General features: G+C 37.4%; 3 protein-coding genes across 3 annotated transcripts; 2 read left to right on the forward strand and 1 right to left on the reverse strand.

Annotated features, from left to right (window-relative positions):
• The first annotated feature begins 3,066 nt into the window (after positions 1–3,066).
• Positions 3,067–4,112, forward strand: LOC120011203 (NDR1/HIN1-like protein 10). Its single transcript, XM_038862267.1, has one exon. It carries the CDS (start codon positions 3,213–3,215, stop codon positions 3,882–3,884), a length of 672 nt encoding a protein of 223 aa, XP_038718195.1. The 5' UTR covers positions 3,067–3,212; the 3' UTR covers positions 3,885–4,112.
• A 412-nt stretch (positions 4,113–4,524) lies between these two features.
• Positions 4,525–5,907, reverse strand: LOC120011204 (30S ribosomal protein S13, chloroplastic). The gene is made up of 3 exons (XM_038862268.1): positions 5,751–5,907; positions 4,980–5,204; positions 4,525–4,886 (listed from the first exon to the last, which is right to left on the reverse strand). Exons 1-3 carry the CDS (start codon positions 5,862–5,864, stop codon positions 4,719–4,721), a joined length of 507 nt encoding a protein of 168 aa, XP_038718196.1. The 5' UTR covers positions 5,865–5,907; the 3' UTR covers positions 4,525–4,718.
• Positions 5,908–7,238: 1,331 nt separating this feature from the next.
• LOC120011205 lies at positions 7,239–8,673 on the forward strand. Its single transcript, XM_038862269.1, has 3 exons — positions 7,239–7,649; positions 7,904–8,071; positions 8,322–8,673. The coding sequence occupies exons 1-3, from the start codon at positions 7,374–7,376 to the stop codon at positions 8,367–8,369; spliced, it is 492 nt and encodes a 163-aa protein (XP_038718197.1). The 5' UTR covers positions 7,239–7,373; the 3' UTR covers positions 8,370–8,673.
• Positions 8,674–8,894: the final 221 nt, after the last annotated feature.

Here is an 8,894-nt window from a genome sequence, read left to right on the forward strand (position 1 = left end):
AGTCAGAATGTGTGCAATGACTTCAATTCCTGTAAGATAGGAGAGTATCTGAAGGGAAAGATTGTCAATTATATGTTAAATTGTTGCTCCTCATTGCCCACGAGCTAGTAATTTTGCAGCAAACCTTTTTGTCCATTGAATTTGTTCTATGCTCTCATGCTTTTTGTGAACATTCTCATCTCATGTAAAGAAAAAGGTTGCTTCATCATTTCTTGATTTTAGTTTAGAGCAATTGACTTCTTTTCTTTATTTTTGCACCTCATCTATGCATTGACGTGTATGCCGTGTGGATGCTAGCATATATATTCACACATGTGCGTATATATATTATTGAATACTTAGAAGTATGATCATAAACTTATGAGCTAATCATTTTGATGGATGATGATAGGTGCCACTTTTAGTAAGAAATACTAGGGAATCCTTTTTTTTTCCTACCCTTTTTTTTTAAATTTTAATTTCAGAACAACGTACTCGAGTAAAATGTTTTTTTTTTCTCGAATTAATTATGGATTTCGATTTGATGAGATCGCAATCTATTTTATTTGTCTTTGTGGTTCAAATTTGGAATATTTAAGTTCAATGATTGTTAGGATTGGCCGAACATCTGATTAGTTTGCATGCATACGATGTTTAATTAGCTGATGATTTTGTAGTAAAACCAACCTCTGTGGTGGAAACATAAAGTTTGTATTTCTTCATTTCGGGTTGTTACAATCTTTCTAGCTATATTGTTGTTTCACTATTGTCTCTTCACTTTCAAGTACGTGATCCACTTCGTAAGTTATGTTTTGCTTTAGGAGCACTGCTGAAGGGATCTTGTAGTGTTGAAACGTATGCGTTTTCACATTTAATTTTGTTTGAAATCATTGTAAAGATTTATTTTTATTGCTGTTTTGTGGTTGACGGTTCTGTTTTGGATAGATAAAATAGTGTTCTGCGTAACCTATTGGTTCAGTGTTAGTGTAATTGTGTTGGAATTCACACAAAAGTCTCATAGTGAAAAAATAAAAAGAACTTGTTTATAGGGCATGGGGGATGACCAATTCATGGGCTTAAGTTTTTGAATAAAGATGGGTTTGTAAACCCACATATGTTAAGACTCATGTTACGTGGGATCTCTCCCGATATGTCTAGGTATAGGAGTGCATATACACCTATATTTCAAGTGATGTCATGCGCTAATGAGCGTGTTAGAGAAGATGTGAGAGAGAAAAATGGCAATGCCTACGGCGATATTAGAGCATCAATTCTTGATCTAATTTTTGACTCCAATTCTCTATTAAAATCATGTATGATCAAAAATTATAATATGTGATGGAGTAATATATAGATTTTGATTTTTTTTTAAATATTATTAAATTCTAAACCATAAATTCTAAATCTTAAATCCTAATGAGGCGTTGGGTTTGCATTTTGAGGGGGGATGAAGTGAGTTGAGAGTGAGAATCATTCATTCCCTCGTTTGGTTGAGTTTAGAAGGGTGTAATCTTAAACTCATCACATCCTCATTTCATCTTTATGGAGATTAGTCAAGCTCATTAAAATGTTTATAAAGAGAGAATGAGTTTGAGACTCAAAAGATTATTATACTTTTTATTAAGAAATAATCTTAAACATTAAATTAATATATTCATATTTTTATGTTTAAAAAATTGGGTAGTATGAAAATTTTACAATTAAAATTCTAACACTCATATTCACTCTACATTTTATCCGGTTTGGTAGATCGAATTTGTTCAATTCAGATTAAATCAAATTTGGACATAAGTTATATGTCTAAAAATCAGGGTCTTTATTGGTAATAATAATGTTTTGTGGCCTGTGTGTTCTTGGAGTTGAAGCGGTGATGATTGGATTTAGTGGCTTGTGTGTTCTTGGATCAATTCCTTGACTTATCAACTTCTTGCTTAGGTGCATGTTCAAGGACAAAGTTAGGATATAATATGAGAGGGATGTCATAGATGAACACATAAATTTATGTAGAGGCAGGTAAAGCTAAGCGGGGGTCCGGGGAGGGCACCTCCAGATTTTTTTTCGTTATATACTAATTATACATTGAAAGTACGGAAAATAACACTAAAAATAAAACGTTTTAAAAATAGGATTATTAATAATTGTCACATCACTTATTGTTTCAACCATTTAAACATAATTTTTTGTAATAGAGGGTTCAAATTGAAAATGCAAGAGGTCTTTCTATAATTTACTATTAGATCTGTTGTCGTGGAGTCGGTGGAGGTGGAGTATGAGATCTTCCTCATCGGGGGTGATCTGACCTTGTTCTCTGCTCGTAAGTCTCTCATTGAAGGGGTGGGGTGTAAAAATCTTATACCTAAAAAAATAGAGGGTCAAAATTAAGTCAACGCCAGTTGGAATGTGGTTTGAACATAGTGGAATACAAATAGAACTCGCCAAGATGATTATTGGATGTGGATGCGGGAGAAACCAGCCCATGATTATTCTTGGTAAGCCCAGGCCGGCTTATCAGTTGTCCAGTAACTAAACTTCCTCCAGATACATATACACTGGCCCATTGATATGGCAGATATGAGCCCAAGAATACTTTTGGTGAGCCCAGGTCGGCCTGTCAAGTGTCAACTAAGTTACACTTCCCTCCAAATCACAACAATACGTGAATGATTTGGCGTTCGCGGCAGAAGTTGAGTTTGTCAACGATCTCGTTGTGTCCAAATATAATTAAATTACGTGTTGAATTTCATTTTTATTAATATTTTTACTTTTCAATATCATCATCATCCGAGCTTTTGAATATCGACCAAAATCTAACACTTGGTCACATCACTATCCCAATGTGAATCGAACCACTCAAGACCCCGATTCCATACGAATTCGACCCCATAAAAATTTATCAATTAAACTATAACCTAGAAAAAGTCTTGGCTTATCCTGATAGATTTCCCAGAACGCGTTGAAACGACCGCGTTCCTATGTTGGAACTTTCCTAGGAATATTACACAGCACCATCATTGTTCATACCTGCAACTGTTCTCGTATAAATTAACCAACCCACTAAGAAAAATGCAGAAAGCAACCGCGTGAATTGAATTCGTCGCGCACACTCTCCTCTCTCCCTATATATAAATACCGCACTCCCATTCTTCAATACAATACCAAGTCTTTTCCTCTACCAGATTTAACTACAAAGGAATTGCAGAAGTCTCTCTCTGTTTCTCTAAGCTTTTTTCGTTATGGCAGATAAACAGCCTCACTTGAACGGAGCATTTTATGGCCCCTCAATTCCTCCACCACGATATAACCACCGCCGTGGATGCGGCTGCTGCATTCTGAGCCTGTTCTTCAAGATCATGCTTGCCCTCGTCGTCATCGCTGGCATTGCAATCCTCGTTTTCTGGCTTGTAGTCCGCCCAAACAAGGTCAAGTTCCACGTGACCAACGCCAGGCTCACTGAATTCAATCTCACCTCAAACAACAACCTCAATTACAACCTTGCGCTCAATCTCACCATTCGGAACCCGAACAAGAAGATTGGGGTATACTATGACGTGATCGAGGCTCGGGCTTTGTACGAGGACCAGAGGCTGAAATCTGTTTACTTGCCTAATTTCTATCAAGGACACAAGAGCACCAACACCATCAGTCCTGTTTTTCAAGGGCAGCAAGCTGTGTTCTTTGGTGCTGATGAGACTGCAGAGTATAATCAGGAGACCGTGAATGGGGTTTATAGTTTTGATGTGAATTTGTATCTGAGGATTAGATTCAAACTGGGAGATTTCATAACTGGGAAGTTCAAGCCCAAGGTTAAGTGCGAGTTTCAGGTTCCTTTGAACTCTGCTGATGGAAGATTGGCCGGTGGGGTTGAGTCTTCCAAGTGTGATGTTGATATTGGCCGGTGGATTTGAGTCTTCCTAGTGTGTGATGTTTGATCTCTGAGCACTTCTCTTCTTATTATAGCATATTATTCTTTTGTTCTGTTATATATGCGGATCCTGCTGCTGTTGTTTTGATGTAAATGAATAATGAAACATATAGAGGCATTCTTATTGGTTTTGTATATCTATAACTGCTGAAATATGTTTTGAGAGACTTGGTCTATCATTCCTCCTTTTAATGGATTCTTTTACACCTTATAAATTTGCGTCAGCTATGGAGTTCACCAAACACTTGACAATTTTTTTCACAGCTTATACACTAACGTATTTATCATATATTGGTTTAATAATTTTTTTCTTAAACAAAACTAACTGTTAACATACCAAAGATACTTTAGAAAATTGCCTTATCATTATCATTACGCATCAAACATATATTCCTAGAGCTACCAGGGGGCAGACATTATACCAGAACTTTGAGCAAAGAAAGTAGAAGGTACTCAAATATGTAAGATCCACCTCGTACCGGTCTCATATGGAGGTCTTTCTTATGATATGGCTGGTAAAAAATATTAAGGAATATCTAATGCATTGCCATATAAAGGAAAAGGCAACAAGCAATCAAGACACATGCATACAAAGAATGTGAAAACTCTCCAGGAAATGATAATGTATCAGGAAAAGGGTAGCAATATATTACTGAGAAGTGAGAACACATCTACAGCAACATTTGAAAAAGTCTTCAGGGAACAAAGTCAAGTTGAATGGTTTCAAGCAACTAAGATCTGGAGCACATTTTCTCATAATCAAACATAAGGGCAAGACTTACCCTCTACATAATAAAGCTAGTCCCTTGAAGTATTATCAGCGAGGAGCTTTTTTCTTCCCTGCGATGGCAACTCTTTTACCCTTCAAGGTTCTGCAATTGTTCTTTGTCCGCTGTCCCCTACATGGCAAACCTTGAATATGCCGAATCCCTCTGTAGCATTGAATCTCCTTCAATCTTCTTATGTTAAGTGCATTGAACCGCCTCTACAATACAAGAATCAAGTGGCTAGAATGAATAGACAAGAGCACAAAAGTTTCAAAAAGCCTGAAAGAAGAAGAACTAATATAAGGAATTACCAAATCTCCCTCTATCATATACTTGGAAACTTCATCACGAAGGGTGGTCAATTCTTCCTCCGACAACTCTTTGGTGATTTTGTTCTCCATACTCAGGTCACAGAGGATTTTACGACATCTGGAACGCCCAATCCCATGAATGTACTGGAGAGAATATTCAATTCGCTTGTTGTTGGGAATCTCCACACCTCCAACACGAACGCACTGGATGCTTAAACTGCGGAACTGCCAATAACAGAGGAGAACGAGATAATAGAACCACCTTCAAAAGTATGATTGTAAAAGCTTCCAATATTAACAACCCAATGAGCAAGCCCTAAGCCACTGCTTTAGCTAACCATAAAAAAGCAGTGATATGAAAGAGTAAATTTTGACCAAACAGGCAAAATTCACAATTATTCAAAATTGTATTTCTTCGACTGTGGAAATCCAAAAATTGAGTTTCGATTTTCGATTCCATATGCCAGGAAAAATAAATGTAAAGCCGAAAGAGTACTCTCTTCCTTTCCTCAAACACATACATCAAGCTACAATTAAACTAACAAAAAGAACTTAGAATAGTCCAAAATCAGTGCGGCATGGAAATCCGAAATTTCCTTATAATTTCCGAGGAGATAAAATACATAATTCCACTCAAACCAGAAGAAATTGATAAATATCGATAATACATCTGAAGCTACAATAGACTACAGTCGTGACTTGTTCTAACAATTTTCTAGCAAAAAGAATATGAAACCCTAATTGAATGATTGAGATGAAAAGGAAAATTACCTTAGGCGGACTAATCTTAGGGAGAGAAACAGTATTGGGGAGGGTAGTAGTTCCTCCTCCATTGCATATGAAGGAGAGCGAAGGAGCCAAGGGCATTACCAGTGTGTGCGCCATTTTCTTAGAATTGTTTTCCTTCTGGATAACCAACCAGATGAAGGAAGAAGGGGATTACTTATCCCTTTCATTATATATGGGCCGCTCTCGGTCCATAAAAATTCTGCTTGAGGAAGCAAACAACTTTTTAGGCCCAAAAATTGTAGGCCCATGAACAACATCCCCATTGCAGAAATGCCAAGTATCTTTCCAGTCTTTCAGAAAGTGTTAAAATTCCCTCATAAATACCCGTCACACGGGTTGAAAGTCCAAGTCTAACATCACAAGTTTGGATTTAACTCTCTATTGACAACTCAAGTTGATAATAGGAGGTTTGTCATTCCTTATAAGATAGACACCATCTTCCAGTGTGTGATTCTCATCAATCCTCTCCCTAGGTGTATGCACGTCCTCGTGGATGGTTAGGGCTGGAGCATTTCAACCATCGGCCCACTAACCGTCCCAAACCCATTTACTTGGACAACCTATATTCTTTTTACGGTTCTCGTGTCTTTTCCAACCCGCCCACAAAAGATATGACCCACTGTCTGATAACCCAACTCGACAAGAGATGAGCTCTGGGGTAGGCCCGCCTACGATAGTATCAGTCCACGAGCTTGCCCGCAAACACGTGCGACTCTCAATGAAAGCACCAATGATGAATATCCACCACACAAGATGAGAGTCCAAGTCTACCATCATAAGTTTAGACATAGCTCTATATTAAAAACTCGTGTTGACAATAGGTGGTTTGTTTTTCCTTATAAGCTAAACTTCAAACCCACCATATTTTGATGTGAGATTCTCATCAATCCCACATCATTCCATGAAAGTTAAACAATGTGATGTATAAATATGACTCAATATAATAACTATTGGGATATTTTTTAGGAGGACAAAATCACGAAGGCCTTGAGCCTAAAGTATGGCCAGCCAATACATCAAATGGTTTAGGTCAAAATATTTCTCTCGCCTCTTTTTACTAGTTCTCTATACTATTATAACATGGTATTGGAGCATATATGCGATCCTAAAAAGACTAGGCCATACTAAAAGATCTAGGCCCATTAGTTAAGGTCATATTAAATTGGTGATCAATTTGCCTTGTGAACTCAGGATGAATGGATGATAGAGGATTGTTACTTCCAAAGTAATTTGTAATCTACAAGAAGTAGGGGTGTAAATAGTTGATTACAAGTCGGTTTTTTTAACATAAATTTAATTGATCAATCGATTAGTTCTCAACGATTTTTTCAATTATTGATAAATTTTTAAAGAAATATATAATTTTTTTGATAATAACCAACCAATCAATTGATTTTTTGATTGGTTCGGTTTCTATGATTTTTTAACACCCCTGATTGAAAGTAACAAAAAACCTTGCATTAACCAACCTTTCCTTTCATAGTTTTTCAGATTGAGAATTTACTTTCACAAATCAATAATTTCCATTTGAGAGTGAGAGAGGGAGAGAGGAGGGATTGCATTTCTATCCCAATCTGACCAAACCTTTTGTGTTCTTTGAAGGAGATGCTGGGTAGATCAATCGGTACAAAAGAAGCCAAGAGAGATCAAACGAAGAACAAGAATGTGAGCACCGGAGTCATCGTCACAATATATGTCGAAAAATCGAGATTTCCGTCGGACAACGAATCGAATCCGATCAAGAAATCCAAAAGGCCAACAACAACAACATTGGGTCATGATCGCCGCGCTCAGCTGCTAGCCTACGCTCGAGAACTGAGAAATGGTGGTCTCCAGGAGGCCCAGAAATGTCCCAGGATGAAATCAAAGCCCATGCCCAATGTAAGTGCTTCCTTTCCTGCTCTTCATTTCTCTGACACAAATGGCGTCCTACAACTTTTGATCATTGTAAGAGTTGTCAATTTCTAACTCAATACACCAAATGTTCACACGTTCTAACTTAGAAACTCAAAATTAAAAATTGTTCCAATATACACACACTGGTAGATTTCTCACTGTTCATGCAGATTCTTTATATTGATTTTTTGGTCACATCAATAGTTTAACTGATAAAAATGTATGTTCACCATCGACAGAGGTGGAAATCAAAGTCTCGGACAATTTTGCCTACAATGTCTGAACAAAAGAAAATGAGGGCAAATTATGAAAGAATATCAACTGAAGAAACTGTGGTGGTTGATCAATTTTGTGGTCATTTCAATGGCAAGAAGAAAAAGGGGCCTAAGAGTGTTTCTCAATTATGTGTAAGTTCATATTATTTGTGAGTGAAAATGTTTGAAAATCCGTCACAAACACTATAAATCAATATTGTCAATTTGGAGACGGTTTTATTCTTTCGAACGGTTGCCTATGGTTAAACACATAAAAAGCTTTGCTTGTGTGAGAAAGTGAATCTTTACTTATAACCACTCGGCTAAGTTATGCTATACCGATTTGAATTCTATTCAATCTATCTGTTCACTTGAAATTCACAATTTCATTGTGTTGTTGCAGAGCAAAATCAAGTGTGCGTTGAAGGAGTTGTCGTGTCGCCCGAGCTGAAAACTTGATTATACATGGGCATGCCCTGTGATCTGATGAACTATTTCTTGTGTGTTTGATCAATTCTTGTCGACAAAATTACATTATGTGGAGATCAACATTGAACCAAGTCTCAGGTGTTTGGTCCAAATATTTTGGCCTACGTGTTGTGTTGTTGAAAGATTCGATATTCATGAGACACTCTTATGACATGCAAATCTGGTGATGGAAGTCTAAAAGCTTGTTAGTAGCCTTTTCAGCTGTGGCTTTTGAACCATTCATGTTTTGATTTTAGGGTAATATTGAAGCGTTTTTGAGATTAAGATGAGCTGGGTGGCAGGCAAACCATCGTATGTACTCTTCGTGCTCTGCTATTCCTTTCTTTCCCAGCCATATATATAGAGAGAGGTTCACATACAAACGCAGCCATCTAAAAACTTCAAATCCAACTCTAGGAATGACAACAGGGCGGGGTAGGGGCGGATCATGATCGCCCCATCCCCGCCCTGCACCTCCACATGTATATCTCATCCCGTCCTGCCTCAC

The sequence above is a fragment of the Tripterygium wilfordii genome, chromosome 12, assembly GCF_013401445.1.
Source record: "Tripterygium wilfordii isolate XIE 37 chromosome 12, ASM1340144v1, whole genome shotgun sequence".
NCBI lineage: Eukaryota > Viridiplantae > Streptophyta > Magnoliopsida > Celastrales > Celastraceae > Tripterygium > Tripterygium wilfordii.